An 18,154-nucleotide genomic window follows, 5' to 3' on the forward strand; every position below is an offset into this window, starting at 1 on the left:
ACATTCACGTTCACGTTCACCTGCCATGTCCGTCACTCCCAACTGCATGTTTACGCCTACAAGCGACACTGTGTCGGTCATTCCAACACCTCTTTTCTTTGTTGCTCTCCGTCTCAAGACTACGCGCCCTCCTTTGAGTGTTGACCGAACCTTGATTACCTCACACGCCCAACATGCGGGTCGATACCCAATATTTCGAAAGACTCACGGCCCCGCGCCAGATGGAGCGCAGACCTCTCGTCTTCCGCAGTAAGCAATCAAACCAAAACACAAAGAAACAGGCTCCGGCAGTCGTCCACCACCAGAGCGCCCACCGCCTCCCGTACTTCGCACACCAGCAGCTGGATCTCGAGTACTTTCCCCCAGGCAAGTCATCGGGTTGAAGGCCTCCTGAAAGACGGAAAATGCTTCCGAGATTTTTTGAGTCTAATATTAGCAGATGTTGGTCAACCGGTTGGTGGTCCGATTGTGGAAGGTGGCAGAGACGCAGGGAACCAAGCCTGGGACGACGATGATAGTGACGGAGGAGCCGATCTCGAGTCCGAAGCAGAAGATGACCTGGGTCTGGACGTAAGACCATCCATGTAACACCTTCTCTTTTGTTCAGCATCACTGATCACATCCGATAGAGCCACAAGCCCAAGCCCAAGCGTCGCCGCGTGTTCGAATCGGGCAAAATTACCAATGCAGCAGACATCAAGAAGATGAAGATCCAAGGAGGTCGCCCCGCTGTGGCTAAAAAGGTTACCGCGGACCTGGATTCTGATGACGAGTTGATTGTGCGTATGAAAGAGGCTCGATTTCTCGAGAAGGATATCGCGCAAGCTCTCATCGACCAGGGTCGCACCGCCTACAACCCAAAGACCATCGGCACCCGTTGGAGGCGCATCAAGGCCGCCTTGCAAAAGAGGCAGGACGATCTGCTCGACGCAGATTTAACGGACTGGCATGAAGGAGATGTATGTATGAGGAATCGAAGGGGCACACAGACGGCGACTGACAAGCTCGCAGGACGATGTTCTTTTGCAAGCTGTTATCAAGACCGAAAAAGAAGTCAAGAGGCTCAAAGATGACATCGAGTCGAAGAAATGGCGCATGGTGGCTGATAATATGAAGAGAATGAAGGCATGTCCCACCATTGACATGCTGGATGCAAGTCGTACTAACTCTGCGAACCTCCAGCCTGTGGTCAACTTCTCCCAGAATGCTTGTCGAGACAGATATGATGCTCTTCAACATGGCTGCGCTAAACCCACGCCAGAATCGGTCGAGAATCCAACCCCTGAAATCCTCGAGCGCATCAAGTCGCGAAAGGACAAAGAGAGGAAAATTCGAGAAGGCAACCAAATTGCTGAGATGGAGCAGAAGAATGTGGAGGCGAATGGCTGGACTTCGAGGATGCGAACCTATTTCTAGACGACCGAATGGAAGCCACCAAACACACACTTACCGGGCGCATAACGATCGAGTACTCTCACAAGCAGTCCTGACTGGGCGATCCAATATGCCAGGCACTTTCGCATCAACACCGGCACTTTTGTTCTTCGGCATTGCGTACACAATGCCGCCTGGTTAGATGACTCTGGCTACGGTGAGGTTACCAGATCGGACATCAGCGCAGATCTTGGAGGCGGCGCAGCGTTGGCATCGACGTTCGGATTCATCGACCTTGTGTCAATAGCTGGATGGGAATGTACACAGAGGTAGCAGGATGACGGCGTCACAAGTTGGCGATCTCGGGTCTTGGAAACTATGTATGTGCCGCGGCCTGCGCCAGAGAGGCACAAGACGCGTGTGACCGTCGAACGCGGTCAGCTGACAATGTCAACAAATGATCTCCAAGTGATGGCTTTTCCCTGATTGTGCTACCTCCAGCACCTCTCCATCGCTTCGACTGTCTTCCCCGGGGCTATGTTTCGACAACTCACTACTGCAAGTTGCACTGCATGCATGCCTGCAGATAGGCGCAGCCCATCCAATATGATTCGACACTCCATCTGTTGGCGTGGTTGCCTTGAGCCAAGACCTCCGCAGCCGCCTGCGCTGCGCAGTCGTTGTATATGACAGCCCTGCCGTTCCTGTCCTTCTTCCTTTCCTTCCTTCACGCACCCGAGCAGGCAAACCACACGCGCGTCCGGCGATCTTTGTCTTTGCGCAAAGCAACCCGAACCGTCAAGTTCTTCCGTGTGATTTCTGTTGGCTGTTGACCTTCTCTCCGGAGCTTGGTTGGCAGGCGAAGAAGTCATCCAGCGAAGACTTGCGCAGCTCCTCATCACATGCTTCCTTTGTGAGCGCGTCACTCTCCCACCGAAGAAAACCTATCACGCTCTCTACTACCCTCATAGGTTCTTCTGCCGTTCTTTCGATCCCTTCCTTCGCTCGTTCGTGAATCTCTGGATCTTGACAATCAACAATCATTGCATTTCCCCCCCTAATGCCAATGCGCTCTTTCGACGACATGTTCAAGCGATCGTTCAATACCAGGGAAGGTCGCATCGTCAAGTCGAAGACCATAAAGACCAATTATCCCGAACACGTGAAGAAGAAGATGCAGGACACTGTGGACGCCGACTCGCCAGTGGCAAGGTAGGCAGCCGCAAACCAAACAACCGATGGCCGTTTGCGCGCAGACACATATACTGATTTCTACATGCAGCACACTGACGAGTCCCATCGTCACGTTGGTGGTGGGTTGCGAGCAGCGACTCTTCGCTGCTCACGAAGACGTCCTCTGTCATTCACCATACTTCGCGGCTGCTCTGAAAGGCAACTTCCTTGAAGGCGGCTCGAAGAGGGTGGAACTGCCCGATGAAGAACCCGAAATCCTGTCCTGCGTCCTCGAGTTTCTCTACAAGGGTGACTATTATCCTCGCTTGCTGCACAACAAGCGCCGAAATACTTGGGATCTCGAGGACGCCCAGGACCTCATAAAAAATGGTGGCCGCGGAAACAACGCATCGACAATCTATCTCCCCGAAGCTGGCGGCGACGTCCTCAGAGACACCGTGGTGTACTGCGCTGCCGAGAGGTACGGCCTGGAGGAACTGAAACGTCTGTCTCTTCGGAAGCAGGGGTTGCAGTCTGGAATCCAAGTCGACGTGATCTTGCGATCCGCTCGGTATGCGTACGCGCACACGCCAGATACGGAATCGCGACTCCGCGCTCATTACCTAGCTCTGATCATTCGAAGTCGCAAGACTTTCAAGAGGAGCGGAACCATGCAGATGGAAATGGAGAATGGGGGCAAATTGTTTTTCGACCTGTTTGTGGCCATGTGCAATCATATCGATGACATTGTCGAGATCAGGTAAGAGAAATACGCACAACTTGGTGGTATTTGAGACTCGTGATCAGTGAGACAAACAGCTTACATCTTTCGATTTTGACAGCAACAGCCGCTCTCCCAAAGTCATTTAAAAGGTTGCACAATCGACTCCAAGCAGGCCCGACGGTTTGGTGCTATGATGTGAGGTAGGACAGTATGTTTACCAGGGCCGTTGGTATCAACAACGAGTCTTGTGGGACCTCGCCTGCTTTGACAGCAGCAACAACTCCGCTTCTTCTCGAGGTTGGCCGACGACAATTGCTGGTTCATCGCAACCCTACTCCTTCTAATGGCCCTGCTTTAGGCGCAATTTCGGCTTTCCGCTCTTTCAATGGGATTTTGAGAATCTCACGGAAATAATCAACTCACAGTGTGCGACCTACAACTCGCAGCTCTTATGTACTTTGGTTGTTTTCTCGACTCTGATGTCGACGTCTGATATGGTGAAGCTACTTTTCAGACCTGATTCCTGGGGATGGGATGAAAACCTCTGTGTTCAGAATAGGAAATGAGAGATTCGGCCACCTCAAAACAAGTTTTCCAGTGCACTTTTCTGTGAATTGACATTCTACAGCGCATTAGCATGTGACAAAACAGTGAATATCCAGAGTTTGGGCAAGCGTGTGACAGTAAGTCGACATGTTTTTACCTACTCCCTCTTTTATTTTCGATTCTCCCTCACTTGCAATTTGGATACCCAGTTCAAGATGCGGTTGGATCTCTCTTTACCTTGTCTCCTTTTTTTAAATTTCTCAGAATTGCATTCAATCTGCCAGTCACTAGTCTTCTTTCCTGCATTTTCTCTCGGCTCCTAGCACCATACTCTCAATAATCGGGACGTCACAATTTGAGATGTTGCAATGAGCGACCTCTGAACTCCTCGGCATTCATTCATCGTGCCTTTACATCTACATCATCGATATGTCAAGCTCCTGGGGCGAACCTTCTTGGACTGCAGAGGAGAGGGCTCGAAGGTACAAGCAAGAAGCATTATTTGCCTGCTCTGACGACTCTATAAATGAAGATGGAGTTGGAGAACCCAGCTCAAGAGGCACAATCACACGGTATCCCTTTTCGGCCCGGAAGCGACGGAGAACTTCGACGACGGTGTCGTTAGGGCGAACATCGTCTCTGACGTCTCCAAACATGTCACCCCAATCTAGGCCTGCGCCCGTCAAGATCAAAAGGGAAGCCGAAATACAAGCTCTTGAGAACTTGCAAAAGAAGCCACCGGATCAGAGGGTGAAAATCTACGTAGGAAAGAACAATGCAGAGATTGAAGTGGGCCTCGAAGATCTCGGCAAATCACCAATACTGAAGGCTTTGATCAGCAAACTCGGCGCGCCGGGTCCATACATCATGCATCCGAAATTGACGACGGTCAATGCAGACCATTTTCAATCGGTCCGCGAGTTTCTACTTACCGACGAATACATGCCCGCACTTGTCAACAACCCTCATGGAGAGGACGTGCTTCCTAAACAACTAGACGGTTGCACGTCTGTTGACCACTACGAAAATGAAGCGCTCAGGGGGGCACATTTGTATGTTCTTGCGGAGAAGCTTGAGATGAGGACGCTGCAGGCCCTCGTCTTTCGGAAGATCACGCAGGCGCAATTCCACAAGTACGGCATCAAATGTCTTCTTGACTTGGCTATGGTGATGTTCTCGCGACCCCAGGAGAGCGACATGAATGGAAAAGGCAGGTGCAAGCGTGACGACGACGACAACAACTTTGACGAAGGGGATGCGCTGGAGAATTGGCTCGTCGAAGCGTTGAAGAACCAGTTTCAGGCGACCATGATCCATCACGCTCGGCAATTCTTTCGTGTTGCGAATCACGGCGCTTGTAAGAAGCGAGGATTTGGGGTCAGGGTTCTCAGAAGCAAAGTTGATGACTGGGAAGCACTAGGCCCAGATTTCATCGCAAGTGAAGACGATGACTGAGGGCGTGCTTCTCGGTATTCAGTGTTGGACGATACGAGAGCACATCATTGGTTCCCATACTTCTGCGGCAGTGGCATCCAGACTGCGGCGTATGAAGAACACCGACATTCAGCAAGACATCTACACGGCTCTCTACCGAGGACAAGGATTTTGACGAAACGAGCTACTCTTTCCGCGCTTCATTTGCTTCTGTTTTGTCAAATGGGTCTGATGCGCAAAACCTGATATCTTCGGCGGTACTGAAATATGGACATGAGAAATGGATTACTTGCATTGACAAAGATCACTGCGCTACGAGCTGGCGAGGGCAAACCAGGAGACTGCAGCCTTGTCGGAAGAACTACGGAGACGGAGCAAGGGGGGCGCTAGGGTTATAGCCTCGGCCCAATACTCATTCCCCATATTTGTCGAGTCTTCGTCTCTTCGCTTGACCGCCCCGCTATCCTCCCCCCCCTCAAACCCCGCTGCACGTTTACTAATGTCTTTGAAAAAGACGCGTGCTTGGACGAGGATGCTAAGTAAATAGTCATCAGCTTGCAGGGGCAGTAATACGAGAACCCCCTCTATGTTGTCCACATGGAGAAAGGCTCCTTCGGTCGGCTTCCCTTTCATGATATACACTCCGGAGCTGCAGCCTTGGTGGCTTCACTTTGAGAGTTCATGGTGGGACTCAATGTCGAAGTATTCGAGTCAGAAGACATGACACTGACCCCAAGGTTCCATCTATTCGGCATTTCTAGACTTCGGGTCTCCAAGCACGAACCATCCGGCCGTGCATTTGAAGCCCTTTTTGCGTTTATGCAGAGTTGCGACAGAGGAACCCCTCCTTCACCCCTCGTTCTCTGCGCAATCCTGGGACTTTTTGAAGCCCGGGTAGAGAGACATAAAAACCTCTTGGTGCTGGCCTTACTCGCTTTCTCCTACGTCTTCCCTTCCTTCCTTCTTGCAGCTGTCTCTGTCCTGTTCTAGCTCGTCTTCTTTCTTGCCGCGGTGTTGAAATCGCAAGCTTCGTCGCCATGAGTGATCCTGCCCCGACTTTCGATATTCCCAAGGAATGCTGGGGTGGTGTTGTGGTAGGTGGCCTGAAGGGAAGCAGTCTGGCCGAATGTCTCACGCGACTCGATAGAAAAATGAGGGCCCGGACTTCTACGTCGAGGTAGAGAAGGTGCCTGTGCCTGAAATCGGTATGTGTTGCCTTGTTGTTTAGAACCTCCCCAGTTCTCCTGACTTGACTGACCACGCTGTTTCCTGTCCAGGTCCAAATGACGTTCTGATCAAACTCAATGCCACCGGTCTCTGCCTCAGCGACATTCACTTTATGCTGAACGACTGGAATCTTCCCAAGATGTCTGAATTGGGAGTACGATGTGCCGGGCACGAAGGCGCTGGAGTTATTGTCAAGGTTGGCGAGAATGTCAAGGCATACAAGGTTGGCCAGCGAGCGGGGTACAAGCCAATTCAAGATGTCTGCCATTCCTGCGAATACTGTAAAACCGGCAGGGAGACATACTGCGCAAAAGCCGTCTTCACAGGCGGCGCGTGTGATGGTGGGTGCGGGTTGACGTATGCAAGAAGGGATATTGACGCTTCTGCAGGGTCATACAAGCAATATGTGGTTTCGCCAGAGAATTACACTACTGTGAGTTCCAATCTAGGCGTGAGAGACCACAGGCTAACTCTGTTATATAGCTCATTCCTGATGTAAGTGGGCCAATGCCTCGCCCGGAGCCTTCGCATATATTGACCCATCCAAGGGAGTATCCGACTACGTCGCCGGCCCCGTGATGTGCTCGGCGTCTACGATTTACTCGTCGCTCAAGGAATCAGATCTTAGACCCGGTCAATGGGCAGTCTTCCCCGGTGGCGGTGGAGGTGTTGGGATCCAGGGCGTTCAACTAGCTTCTGCAATGGGTATCCGACCAATCGTGGTGGACACTGGAGACGAGAGGAGAAAACTCGCCCTGAACATGGGGGCTGAACATTTCGTCGACTTCAAGGAGGAAGACCCCGTGAAGAAAGTCCTCGAAATAACCGAAGGAGGAGCTCATGGCGTTATTGTGACCGGTACGTGGCTCTGCACAAATTGTGATCTCCCCCCGACAGGTGGCTAACAGAGAGGACAGCTGTACAATCATATCCTATTGCGCTTGACTATCTCGGTGCTCGAGGAGGTGGACAAATCATGTGGTAAGCCCATGTTTACGCCCGACCAGGTCAGATGCGCACGCTGACCCGTCCACAGCATTGGCATTCCCCCGCACGGCAAGTACCACATCGACCTTGATCCATCAAGGCTGGTTTTTCGGAATCAGTCCATCAAAGGAACGCTGGTCGCCAGTTTGGCCGATATCGACGAGACACTAGACTTTGCCAGACGAGGTATGTGCGTGCACGGACAAATGACCATGGCCAAGCTGAAAGTTGTATCTAGGGAAGCTCCGTCTCGAGCCGACCGTGGTCGGGTTGAGCAAGTTCAATGAATCGGTCCAGAAGCTCAAGAATGGGCAAGTAGCTGGGTAAGTTCGGGTCTCGGCAGGAACGGCAAAGCAAAGTGGTCACTAACCAGGCGCGCAGTCGTATTGTGGTGGACTTCAACCTGCCGTGATGGAGCATATCGCTGGTGCAGTGTCGGTCCTGGGCGAACTGGGGAAGATTGCAAATGGCCATTCCGGGTAGAGATGTCTAGACGTACTAGCTAGACGGAGCTAGATAGGAGATATGATTCTGAAACAAGTGTGCTGGCAAGTTATTGGCTGCAGTTGCTATTCCGAGGACCTGCGAAGGCAGCGCTGGGTGCATGGAGAGGAAGATAGGTCTCTGTAAAGTCCCCGCTGCAGTGAGCAAAGTAGAGACAAGGTACCTGGGTGGTTGGTGGAAGTTCTGGTTGTTCTAGTACGCATTTGGCCGCCGTTGAGCACCAGCCACTCACGATACAGAGACGACCAGACCAGGAGACCCACTCGCTTCCCAAAATAGATGGACCAACCACCGCCAGCATTACGCGCCGACCGTGTTTGAGGCCACTCCAACTCCACTCCAAGGCTTTCTTCTCTCTGTCTTGCTCTGTCTTCTCCCTCCATTTTGCCCTTCTGCCAATGTTCACAATTTCCACATCTCGCCTCGCGATTCGCTTCTCTCTCGCCAATGTGCTTCTCCAGCGTCTTCACAGGTGTGATAGATCTCCATGATCTGGCACAACTTCTATCTTGAGCCGCTAAACGCCAGCCAAGGTACGTCTGCTTCCAGCCTCGACCGATTGGGTCGCTTGCATCAGGGTGGGAGCTCCCTTTCTCTGTAGGTGCACCCGGTACTCACCCCAGGAAATCGTGATGATTCACTTTTGTCCTGCTCACGTCCCTTCCTTCTTGAATATTTGTTCTTGATTCTCTTCTTCTGTCCTCGTGCGTCTGGTGTGCCGTTGACACGTTGTTTGAGGCCGTGTGCTGTGTTGTGCTGTGCTGCGCTGCGCATCGTGCATCCAGTTCCTTTCTTTTTGCACTCTTCAGTCTCTTAATCCCATACTTTTGCGCGCAGCAGGCCTGCCCCTTCTACGTTCTGTGAGGATCAGCATAGTCATATATGCTGCGATCAGGCATCCAGCCATGACTACTGCAACGACCTCCACTTCGGCCTTGCAAGGCTTTTCGCTCTTTCCGACGACGGTTCCCAAGATCGCCATTCCAACCCCCCATAAAAAGAATCCAAGCCTACACAGTATCAGTATTGTTACCTCACCGGACAGCGCATTCTCGCCCAATGCCGAATCGGTTGTTATAAAGATGGAGGAGGAGAGGCCGCCCGTCCCTCGATTCCCCGCCCGCCTCAGCGAACAACAACAAATGAGAGAATGCAGCCCTTCTCCAGAAGATATCGGGAGGGCGGTGACCACGTCCTCACCCATCGATGGAAAGACTCCTGCCCAGCCTGTTCTTCCTTCCGCAACAGTGGTGACGTATACCCCATCGTTATACCAGTCGCCCGAACTTCACCAGACATCATCTCCGCAACCTTCGTCATCCCTAGGCACAGGATCAGCAACAACCTTGGTGGCAGCGGCAGCTCCTACAGCAAACATCCAGGACGGGACGCATAATAAGTCTCCCACCGATCCTTCACCGGTCGTTCCCATCCGCTCCATATTCCCCGTTTACAACCCTTCCGTGCCATTGACTCAACAAGTCTACCTCCCGCACCCACCACCCCCAGTGCGAATCTCAGGCATGCCTCTCTTCAATGGCATACTCCCTTCCAGGGAGGACTACCGAAGCAGTCTTTCCATTCCATTTAACACGCCAGCAATAGGGGTTGCTCAGAGAACTGCTCCTGCTAGCGTTCTCAACTTCCCGTCGGACGTGATGAGCATTAACGTGGGTCCACGCATATCAACACAAAGGGAGTTGGAGAAATTATGGGACGCTTCTCACGGAACTGAACCGGGTTGTTCGATAAAGAGTTTCGATCTCGAGATGGCACGGTATTTGCGCTCCCCACTCTCGTATTTACCCTGTTATGCTGATAGTAGCTAGGACCGAGGAAGCAACATTCGTATTCGGCTCCCACCCTTCTCTCCCCTTCTACACCCTCCAGACCTACGACACAAATGAAATCGCCATCTCCAAAACCTGCCCCAGCAAACCTCGCTCACCCATAGCCAACGCCGAATCACCACTCACACGCGACGTGATTCTCTGCCCTCTGGAACCTGCTGCTCGCCGTCTTCCACCCAATGACGGGCTCGTCGCGTTCATATTCCCCAAGCTCGCCGCCCTGCTCGCGATAAACCAATCAGCCGCGCTCGCTCGACAACACAGTCTCGCACCAACAGACCGAGACGATATCGAAGCACAGGCAGTCCGTCGTGCCGCCAAGCAGGAAGCCTGCCATTTACGATTTAACGCGAGGGGCGGGTTCTATGAACTTGAACACCCTGCCATCGGGCGAGCTGCGGTGGGTGGGGATTTTGCGACGCAGAGCCCCGTTCCGAGCTCGCCGACGACGATAAGGAGTATTACAGGGAAGCCGGTGCTGCATATTACCATTTCGACGGACAGCCATCTTCCCACGATCAACGTGATTGACCCGAACGCTGCACGGCGGATAGGCGCAGTCATGACGCCTACCACCACGGCTCCGTCCTCTGCAGGAGCTGGCATGCGTCGATTGTCTACGCTCCCACAGACCGAAACTTCTTTACCGTCGTCAGAGTACCCACCCCTAGCCACACTTGATCTTACCTCCGAGATCTTCCACGTCGACGCCAATGCCATCCTCGAATTGATGCCCAGCCTGTTCAGCGTTGACTGCGTCGTCTCAGCGGTCATGTCGGTTGCCGTCGCAGACGCAGCCACGAATCCCATCTTGGGAGGCATGGAGATCTGGAAACCGAGACCCGCACCGACGTCTCGCCTTGGGACAGGCGCCAGAAGCATCCGTACCCGAGCCGGCAGTGTGAGGAGCCACGCGGGCAGCGTATTTTACGCCACCATCGCGGAACGAGAAGAGGCAGAGGAAGAAGCCAAGCTGATGCGCAGGACCCATGAGGCAGACATCCGGGCGGCGAGCGGCTCGTCGAGATCCAAACCAAAAGGATCGCGGATCTGGTTTGGGCGGTTGTCCAACAGCACGACCGACGAGTCCGAGGAAGACGAGACCTCGGAGAAAAAGTCGCGCAAAAAGAAGAACAAGAAGGCCAAGACCAAGAAGATCGTCGTGGGCGAATTCGACCTGGAAAAGCTTGGCCACTACCAGTCCGGCGACCGGAAGGGCGAGGAGTTACCCGCCGTTACGAGGGGGGTGTTGGGTGGGCTGGTCATGGGGCTGAAGTTGGTGGTCTGGCTATTGACCATGGCCGTACAGGTTCTGGCTTGGTTGCTGGTCCATCTGACCAGAGGTCTTACCAGCGAGAAGTTCTGAGGAGAGGGGGCGCCTTTTCATTGTTCATTTCTTTCCCCCTTCCCGTCTCCCAAGTGGGGGAGACAGGAGGCATCTTGGTGGTGCATATGGGTAGACGAGGTGTTTTTCATTTTCCCCCTTCTCTCTTGGTGGATGCTTTCGCTGCTGCATATGTACATGATGGATACCTATCGACATGCAGATTCCTGGGCTGCTTGGTCTGCGCCCGGCGGGCATCCGAGGGCTTTTATCATACGGGCATCGGGTTCCTTGGGGAGGTAATGATTGATGGACATGATATAGATCGGGAAGTATTGGTAGTCGAGGGGGCCCCGATGGACGGAGACGTCAAAAGGCCATGCATGCACATGCACGCACATATATAGCTGAATGTGCGACGGCAAAGGCACAGGCAGAGGCAGAGGCAGAGAATGTCAGCCTTGAACTCCTTCTCAAAATGCCTGTTCTTCCTCGTCCTCGTTTGACTCTTCAGAGCTGGTACATTGGCACATGGCCGTGTTTGAGGTACTAAGCTGCCTTGTGTACATAACGGCAGAGTGAATATACCACAACACAACATCATACCGCGCGACACACTACGATGCCAGGTGCTTCACCCGACCAACGAAACAAGTGAATATCAGAGAAGTACATAGTGAACGATGAATATTAAACGGTGCACATCACGACCCCGAGAACAGTTTCAGTGTCTGCCCGACCCTCGATTCCATCTCGAGGCCTCCTCTTTCTTATTCACTCCTGTCTCTGTTCTTGGTATTGTTTCTCTTTTTTACTGTACCTTTATTTCATGCTCTAGTACACGCGCACATGCACACCTCCACGCTCTTTCAATCGCCAAACCCCTGATCCTTGAACTGTCATTACCATCACGCACGCGAACTTGAAGCAGAGCAGCAGGGAATCGGGAATCAGGGAGGAGGGGAGAAAGATGAACGCACACGTCAACGACGACGCCGATGACAACGACGATGATGTCTTCGATACACTAGATGACCTGTCTGATCACTCACCAGATGAGGCCAGTGATTCCGACGACTCCGATACTGGTGCTGGGCCGGGTGCTGCTGGGCGTTCGAACAACGCTGCCTCCTCGATCCGGACCGAAGACCACCACCCGTGGGCCCAGCTCCTCGAAGACCTGCAGGGTCAACTCCGCAGCATCACGCTCGAAGCCGAGACGATCCTCTCCCGCCAGCCGCGAAGCACGCAGCTCGCCCTGGCGGCCGGGACCAAGAGTCTCTTCGGCGAGTACAAGCAGTATGGCTCCATGACTCGACTCAAGGTCGGGGTTGAGAAGTTCTTGAGGTCAGGGGATGAGAAAGGGAGGATCTGCTTTGAAGAAGAGAAGGAGGAGGAAGAAGAAGACAGGATGACCGAGGATGGGCAACAATCTCAATTTCAACCTCCGTTTCCTTCTCACACCAAAAGAAGACCGGCTCATTACGGCGAGGCCTTCATACTCCACGACACCGCCGACGACGACAAGCCCAAGTTTGATGAGAAGGTCGATTTTCCCAGCACCACTCGCCTCAGGGATGCTTCTTCCAACCGCGACGACCCGGCGGACGCACCGCAGCAGCACAAGTCCTTCCACCCGCTCCGCACGGTCGATCCGGATTCTGTGCCGTACGTGACGACGCTGCCGTGGGATCCCATCGCGACCAAGATCAGCTGGGCGAACCACGCGTGCTGGCCCAAGGGGCTATTGGGAAACCTGAACAAGATTTTCAGTATTGCCGACGCTGAGGCCCGCGAACGCCTCTTCCACCACGTCTCCAAATATGGGCCCGCGCCGATTTTTCGGGTTGGCCTCGCGCAGTCTCTGAAGAGTGAGTTCGCGACCATCTTCGAGCCCGCGCAGAACCACTACCTGGGCCTCACGCCCGAGACGCGCGAGTTCCTGCGCGGCGTCTACACTCGCGGCCGCGGTGGCGGTGGCCACAAGCACCTCAACCTCGCCGAGCGCCGCATCCTGGCCTCCACCTGCCGCGTTGCAGAGGACTCGGTCCAGATGTTCTGGGAGGACATGGCCGAGGCGCTGAAGAGTTACGAGGCAATGCGCATCTTCATGGCCGCCAGGGAGGTCGAGCGGAACGACGAGGACAAGCGCGCGCAGATGGAAAAGCGCAGGGCAGAGGTCATGAGGGCCCATGTCGAGCGCTTCAATAGGGAGTTTCGCTCCGGCGCGAGCAACGATGTGAGTGCGCGTGGGACTGCGTACTTTACACATGCGACTGCGAATCCGAATCCGAACTTGAGCCACAACGCGAGTGCAAGTGCACAGGGAGCGAAAGACAGATGCACTGCACCTTCCTCAGGGCGCTGATGATTTCCGACACCTCAGAGGGGCTGCTGTATGTACATGAAGCGCGGCATGAACTTTTTAAGCTACGTACCCTCTATCCCCCATCTCTCTCCTCACCTTGGCTTCGTGGCCCTTCTCCCTCTCGCCGCTGAAGTCGCCGAAACAAATGCATTGCCCGCTCATCATACTGTCTGTTCTCGGTACGGAGTATACCCTGATATTTCTTCTTCCCCTACCCGAGCTGGAGCTGGGGTCGGTTTGCCCCGAGTTGGCCAAGGTAGACTTTTCATGCGCGCATATGTATTTTGTCCGCGTGGACGCGAGTGTGGCTGGGCTGGGTGCGATGGACCGAGCAGGACTGCACTCCGAAACACAGAGAGTACTCGTAACGACAAAGATGACAGCAGGCAGTGCTACAACAATACCTCGTACAGTTCAACGCCCCGGGTTGCAGAGAAATTCTCCGCCGAATTTAATACTTTTGGAACCCCGGATTACAACTCGAATGGAAACTAAGTTCATACACCGCTTTTTTCAATATCTTGCTCCCCGCGTTTTTGTTGACCTTCCCCCGCTCCCTTTTCTCTCTTTCTCTCTTTTTTCTCTCTTCTCTCTTTTAACTGTCACTCAAACTCTGTCCAAGGAAGATTATCGAGATCCAGAAACTCCGAAGGGAAAGGGACGTTGGCCTGTTGGAGCCTGAGATCCGCGTAGACGCGTTGAAAATCGAACACCAGAAATGCCCCCATTCGCGAACGATGTGGCGACCGTTTGTCGCCACTGGTACGAATAAACACGTCTCTATTATCCGGTGACGTTACGGCGGCGAGAAACTGACCAAATTTGACACCCTCGGATGCACTCAGAGCCTGCTGTGCCCTTTCGACGTGGTGGTCAATCATATCGTCTTGCCAGCCGTAGGGGCCGAGCTTGATCCGGCAGAGAAGCAGAGCAGCATAGCAGACGGATCGACGGGTGTAGAACGGCACCAGGGACAGATTCTTCTCGCATGCAATCTGGATGAGTCGGACGGCGTCTTCTCTTGCCTGGTAGATAATCTGAACAGTATTAGCAGATATAGGGACGTCATTGTGCAACGCAAAGGACCAGAGCTGAAGCCTCGAGCTCAAAAAGAATATCTCGACGACGTCTGTGGGCTTTGGGAAACGCTGTCGTCGGAGATCGTCAAATTGTTTACCAAAGACATTGATCAGGCTGATCCGTGCCGAGGGCTCAACCAAGCCTGCGGTATTGGAGCCACGGGCTCCAAGCGCATGAGTAGAATCAATCGTGAGGTGGGAGATATAGCACAGATGAGAGAGCTCCCTTGGAACTCCGGGATTATCGCAGGAAGACAATAGTGAGTAGTCCGCCACAACCGTTGCTGGGACACCGCGCCTGCTCGCTTGGATCTGGGCGACGATGAAGGAGGCTAGCCATGTTGTTCTCCTGATTTCTTCGTCGACATAACGCTCATTGGTCTCATTGCCGAAATCAGCGTCGCTTGCTGGCCGATGTAGGCCAATACTGAGACTAATCTGGGTTGCTATTCCGCTGTAAATGAAGGATGAATCCGTCCTCTGGTTGGCAAAAGGGAAGGGCCACATGCACAGGATCAAGATAGCCTGTACCATCTCAACGGTGCTGCCCTTGGCAGGGTCGAGGACATCGGATATCAGGCCACGAATAGGACCCTCGAACTGTGACCGCGCGGTATCGGGGGAAGCCACAGCGCAGATGACCCAGAACAGCGTCGGACATCTCTCATATGTGGTCTCGATGGACCGACTCATGCTGAATGGGAGGTATGGATGGCATCGTGCAAAGTAGATGCGGAAGAGTTCATTGACATGCGAGGCGGCGAGATGGATATCGCCGATATATTTGTCAGCGATGCACAAGCCTTGCAAGTCCGGCACGGATGTGAGAATAGTAGCAGGTTCCGGCCCGGTAGTAGCGGGCCAAACAGTTAAGCTGGGTATAGATTGCGGTATTAGGGAGGTGGAGGTAGGGGCTTGGGGGGACGTGTTCCCCGTCTCCCTTTCGGCGGAGGAGGCGACTCGAGAGCCCGCCAACTTTCTCAGCTCGGCCAGTTCAACTTGCATTTCGGCCAGCTTCCTCCTCTTGGGAGTGCGCTGAAAAGTGCTGTCAAATACGCAGGGGAGGTCATGTTCCTGGCAGCGAGTGCAGCCTTCAGGGCCAGAGATATTGGCGTCGCAGCCGACTTTCCATTGGCGACAGCGAGTGCACGCTTTGGCTTTCATGGTCAATTGGTTTTTGCGGGATCGCGAGGGCGAGACGAAGATTGCGAATTCGGCAGTGGTGAACATTGAATGCATCAAAGGGGGAGGAGATGTTCAACCAGGACTGGGCAAGACTGGGGAATGACATGCGCGAGCTAGTTGTGGGGGTTGGAGAAGCGAAAGGCGGGAGTGGGAAACAGCGAGGCTGAGCCAGACTTGGCATTGCGAGATTCGCACTCCTCGGTATGATGGCGGATTTCGCAGCGGGATTCCCCCTAACCTCTTCAAGTGGCGTGCTAGCATATTGTGTGTGCTGACTATCTGTTCGGTTGATAGATTGAAGGCTGAAAATGAAGCCGATTCTCATCTTTCATGGACTCCGACATTTCGTCTGGGCTTTTACCAGCAGCGTTCAGCAGGTATCTTAACCAACCTGAAGCCTATGCAGGTCGGGCTAGCCTAATTGGGCCATGATGTGGGGCTGTCTTAATCGCATCTCCTGCTCACATACTTCCGGTCGCACTTGAGTGAAATTCTAGGTGACCTTTGAACTTTCAAGAGATACAAACTCGGCTTGAACAACAAGCAGGCATCAATTACTCCGGCGCCTTCTCTCAGAAATACGGCAACCTGGATTTCGACGGAATTTTTCTTTACATCAAGACTGAGAGATCAGCGGCTACTCTGCAGCAAGATATCACCGCCAACCATGGGTCGAGCCACGCTGGGGCTTTATGTTGCTCTACAAAGCACTGGGATACTTGAGATCTCCTTTGACCCAAGCAAAAGCGCGAATGAGTCTTTGTCGGTCATTGGGATCAACACAGACGCCGGTTTCATGCCCGGATGGCTCACTTCCTTTGACGATAAAATCTACAGTATCAGCCGCACCAGCCATCCCGGAAGCGACACCCAGTCAGGTGAGGTTTTCGCTTTCCAAAGGGTACCCGTCACGGCCTCAGCTACCGGTGGAACGGGATTGACGCTTCTCAATCAAGCGAGCAGCAACGGAAAGGGGGGCGTACACTGCAAGGTGAGCCCAGACGGAAAGATACTGGCCGCCACCAATATCACCGCATCAACGTTGTCTATATACCCATTGTCAGATAATGGTGCCATTAGTAAACCCACTCATATTTTTGACTACAATATGTCGGATTCTGGCCCGAAGGAAGCACACCCACATCAAGCCACCTTTGATCCTTCTGGGCAGTTTCTCATTGTACCACTCCGCACCATGGACTGTGTCGACATCTACTCTATCAAATGTCCGCAGCAGGTCAAAAAGGTCCAGAGAATTCCCGTGCCATCACCAGCTGGAGCTCGACATGTTGCCTTCAACCCAATCAGTTCTTCCAGGGCGTATATGTACCTCGTTAGCGAGAAAGACAACTCAATTCGTGTATATGCGTTATACTACAAAGGTACAGGGCCACAAGACCTCACCGTCGAGTTCAAGCAGAGGCTCTCAACTATGGGAAGGGATCTTCCTCCCACCGCCGATGAGCATATGGACCTCGCTGCTGAGATTACTGTCAGCAACGACGGAAAATTTGTCTATGCCTCAAATCGAAACTTGACACGAGAAGGCGATGATACCCTTGCGATTTATTCCGTCGACAGCGACCCGGCACATGATGGGCACCATCTGACATATATTGGAAGCCAAGAGGTACATGGCAAGCATCCTCGAATGCTTGCCCTTTCCAACGACAAGGAGAATAAGTGGGTTGCTGTTTCCAACCAATTTAGTCAAGATATCGTCGTTTTCGAGAGAGACACGGTCACAGGTTTTCTGAAGGATGTCAGGGGTAAAATTAGTGTAAAGGTGAACGCTCCCTACCAGACTACGCCGGACAAGGTCACCTTCGTGAAGGATATAAGCATAGAGGGTAAACTCAGCCGAGAGGAGAGGGCCAAGGGTCGGGTGGAGGGGCCTATGTGTGTCTTGTGGAAGTAGGACTGCAGACTAAAAGGTTGGGGGATTCTCTCAACCATGTTCTCACACAAGACATCCCCGACAAGGCAACATGTGGCGCCGATGGTCTCTTTCACCCCTACCCTTGATATGTTTTGGGTAGAGTGATTCGGTCTGGCGGTTGGCTTGTAATTACTGCAGATGGATCTCCTCGGCTTAAAAATTCACCGCTTTCTGGTGGATGACCCACGACTCGAGCTCTCCGTAGTTCCCAAAGACCGCTCTGGCTAAAAAATATGACTAGCGGAAGCCCTTTCATTGCGAATTTCGGAATACTTCAAAAACTAACAGAACATGTGTGAGCCCCGCGCTAATGCTGCACTCAGGCACGCTTTTGGTGAGACCCCATGGGGTAGACAATATTGTGGGGGGAATTCTGTGCTTGGCGACCGGGTTGAGGATGGATCCCTTTCGGGTCACTCTTAATTTGTTGTATTAATGGT

The 18,154-nt window shown here is 53.1% G+C and overlaps 8 protein-coding genes across 8 annotated transcripts; 7 read left to right on the forward strand and 1 right to left on the reverse strand.

Moving 5' to 3' along the window:
* Nucleotides 1-173: 173 nt before the first annotated feature.
* A1O5_09554 (uncharacterized protein) lies at nt 174-1,416 on the forward strand (the record flags this gene model as incomplete). Its single annotated transcript, XM_007750133.1, has 4 exons — nt 174-249; nt 437-570; nt 630-959; nt 1,012-1,416. 4 exons carry the CDS (start codon nt 174-176, stop codon nt 1,414-1,416), a joined length of 945 nt encoding a protein of 314 aa, XP_007748323.1.
* Nucleotides 1,417-2,458: 1,042 nt separating this feature from the next.
* On the forward strand, nt 2,459-3,311 carry A1O5_09555 (uncharacterized protein; the record flags this gene model as incomplete). Its single annotated transcript, XM_007750134.1, has 2 exons — nt 2,459-2,586; nt 2,657-3,311. 2 exons carry the CDS (start codon nt 2,459-2,461, stop codon nt 3,309-3,311), a joined length of 783 nt encoding a protein of 260 aa, XP_007748324.1.
* Nucleotides 3,312-4,471: 1,160 nt separating this feature from the next.
* Nucleotides 4,472-5,272, forward strand: A1O5_09556 (uncharacterized protein; the record flags this gene model as incomplete). The annotated part of the gene is made up of 1 exon (XM_007750135.1): nt 4,472-5,272. One exon carries the CDS (start codon nt 4,472-4,474, stop codon nt 5,270-5,272), a length of 801 nt encoding a protein of 266 aa, XP_007748325.1.
* Nucleotides 5,273-6,288: 1,016 nt separating this feature from the next.
* On the forward strand, nt 6,289-7,792 carry A1O5_09557 (alcohol dehydrogenase; the record flags this gene model as incomplete). Its single annotated transcript, XM_007750136.1, has 9 exons — nt 6,289-6,345; nt 6,399-6,456; nt 6,529-6,819; nt 6,868-6,911; nt 6,962-6,973; nt 7,027-7,336; nt 7,396-7,459; nt 7,515-7,651; nt 7,704-7,792. 9 exons carry the CDS (start codon nt 6,289-6,291, stop codon nt 7,790-7,792), a joined length of 1,062 nt encoding a protein of 353 aa, XP_007748326.1.
* A 1,082-nt stretch (nt 7,793-8,874) lies between these two features.
* A1O5_09558 (uncharacterized protein) lies at nt 8,875-11,185 on the forward strand (the record flags this gene model as incomplete). Its single annotated transcript, XM_007750137.1, has 2 exons — nt 8,875-9,746; nt 9,799-11,185. 2 exons carry the CDS (start codon nt 8,875-8,877, stop codon nt 11,183-11,185), a joined length of 2,259 nt encoding a protein of 752 aa, XP_007748327.1.
* Nucleotides 11,186-12,113: 928 nt separating this feature from the next.
* A1O5_09559 (uncharacterized protein) lies at nt 12,114-13,511 on the forward strand (the record flags this gene model as incomplete). The annotated part of the gene is made up of 1 exon (XM_007750138.1): nt 12,114-13,511. The coding sequence occupies one exon, from the start codon at nt 12,114-12,116 to the stop codon at nt 13,509-13,511; it is 1,398 nt and encodes a 465-aa protein (XP_007748328.1).
* Nucleotides 13,512-14,113: 602 nt separating this feature from the next.
* Nucleotides 14,114-15,754, reverse strand: A1O5_09560 (uncharacterized protein; the record flags this gene model as incomplete). Its single annotated transcript, XM_007750139.1, has 1 exon — nt 14,114-15,754. The coding sequence occupies one exon, from the start codon at nt 15,752-15,754 to the stop codon at nt 14,114-14,116; it is 1,641 nt and encodes a 546-aa protein (XP_007748329.1).
* Nucleotides 15,755-16,442: 688 nt separating this feature from the next.
* A1O5_09561 (uncharacterized protein) lies at nt 16,443-17,693 on the forward strand (the record flags this gene model as incomplete). The annotated part of the gene is made up of 1 exon (XM_007750140.1): nt 16,443-17,693. The coding sequence occupies one exon, from the start codon at nt 16,443-16,445 to the stop codon at nt 17,691-17,693; it is 1,251 nt and encodes a 416-aa protein (XP_007748330.1).
* Nucleotides 17,694-18,154: the final 461 nt, after the last annotated feature.

The sequence above is a fragment of the Cladophialophora psammophila genome (assembly GCF_000585535.1).
Source record: "Cladophialophora psammophila CBS 110553 chromosome Unknown aczJe-supercont1.16, whole genome shotgun sequence".
In the NCBI taxonomy this organism is placed as follows: domain Eukaryota; kingdom Fungi; phylum Ascomycota; class Eurotiomycetes; order Chaetothyriales; family Herpotrichiellaceae; genus Cladophialophora; species Cladophialophora psammophila.